Source organism: Amphimedon queenslandica, unplaced genomic scaffold (genome assembly GCF_000090795.2).
Source record: "Amphimedon queenslandica unplaced genomic scaffold, v1.1 AMPQUscaffold_4732_Cont23291, whole genome shotgun sequence".
NCBI lineage: Eukaryota > Metazoa > Porifera > Demospongiae > Haplosclerida > Niphatidae > Amphimedon > Amphimedon queenslandica.
The window spans coordinates 1-1569 of record NW_003554958.1 but is presented as its reverse complement, the minus strand read 5'-3'; the positions used below and the strand labels follow the sequence as shown (position 1 = coordinate 1569).

The 1569-nt window shown below is 32.3% G+C and overlaps 1 protein-coding gene across 1 annotated transcript; it reads left to right on the top strand.

The window, feature by feature from the left end:
- Window positions 1–13: 13 nt before the first annotated feature.
- On the top strand, window positions 14–1348 carry LOC109592565 (uncharacterized; the record flags this gene model as incomplete). The annotated part of the gene is made up of 4 exons (XM_020007989.1): window positions 14–68; window positions 463–723; window positions 853–1125; window positions 1173–1348. Coding segments are annotated over exons 1-4 (765 nt in total), but the record flags the coding sequence as incomplete, so codon positions are not given.
- Between the last annotated feature and the right edge of the window lie 221 nt (window positions 1349–1569).

The following is a 1569-nucleotide window of genomic DNA, read 5'->3' as shown; positions in this document are numbered from 1 at the left end:
TGAACTTGAAGAGATGAGGAATAAGAATGAAGGATTGGTGAAAGTGTTTGAAGTATGGGAAGAAATGGGTACTCGGCCATTTACATGGTTTACTTTATTGAGTGTTTTGAGATCAGCTGATGTTGATGAGTATGAATTAGCTGATGAGTTATCTAAACTATAATTGTTATTGTTGGGAATTGTATTGTGTGTGACTGTTTAAAATAAGTACTTTGCCTTTGAATGTGTGCAATAACTGAAATTTATAATTCTTAATAATAATTTGAGACATAGTTAAGTTAATTTATTATTAGACGAAGTTTGTATTAACTATATAAGCTAGAGCAAGCGAAGTTGTTGGATCACTTTTTTAGCTAGCAGAAGCTACTAGTATGAAGAAAATATTACTTTCTCTAATAAATTTTTTTTTCTTTACTACTCATGGTAAGCAATTTTAAATTTACTCATTTACACTGTTTATAGTTTCAGGCAGTATCTTCACTAATGTACCAGTGACACAATATGTATATATCAATGATAATGTGACATTTGAATGTGCTATTAATGTGACTCAACTTGTTCTCTTTCTTGAGACTTATCCATCAGTTGATGGTTCAGCATTATCCTCTGGTGGAATGGCATCACTCACCTTAACAGCAACAAGTGAAGTAAATGGTACAGAAGTTACCTGTAAAGTACCCGATGAAGCTTCTACCACTGAACCAGTATATCTATATGTACAAGGTCAGTATAATGTTGATTAATGAAGTGACTGTACTCAAGCATTCATTTAGTTTGTATTGTTGTTACACTTTTACTTGTACATCATTTGTATCAGCTAGTCAATTGAACAATTTTTGTTATCATTCCCAGGTCCACCTGATAGTGTCAGTAGTTTAACAGGATATCAGTTAGATTCTTGTTGTATGTTTATCAGTTGGTATCCTCCATTCACACTACCAGGACTAACAGTACAGTATATAATCAGTGTAGGAACTGATCAACAGTACCTTAATGACTCTATCACTAACTACACTTACTGTCCAATGAACCCAACCAATGAACAATATCTGTTTAACATTACAACTACTAATAAAGCTGGGAATGGATCTACTAGTAACATAACTTTTGAATTTCAATCAACAAGTAAGTAATTATACTTATTGAGAGCCTAAAGTGATTATTCTATACAGTAGATGTAGAGTTATATGTAACTGATAAGGAAAGAGGGAATGTAAATTGGACTTTTCATTTCATTGTATCTGTAAGTTCCCTAATAGGATTAATCATAGCCAGCTATGATAATTTTAAGGCCACTATACACCAGGCAATCCTATTGCTTGCAATCTGTGGTTACTTTAATCTTCAGGCAATACTGTTACCTAGAATAGAAACCTGTTCTATTCTAGACAACACATTGCTTACAACATCAAAGTAACCACAGATTGCAAGCAATAGAATTGCCTGGTGTATAGTGGCCTTTGTAATAGTAAATAGTAGTGTTAAGGGATAATAGACAGACTATAGTATTATAATGTATTATAGGTAATGTGTAATAAATGTACCATGTATTATAATGTATAGTCTATA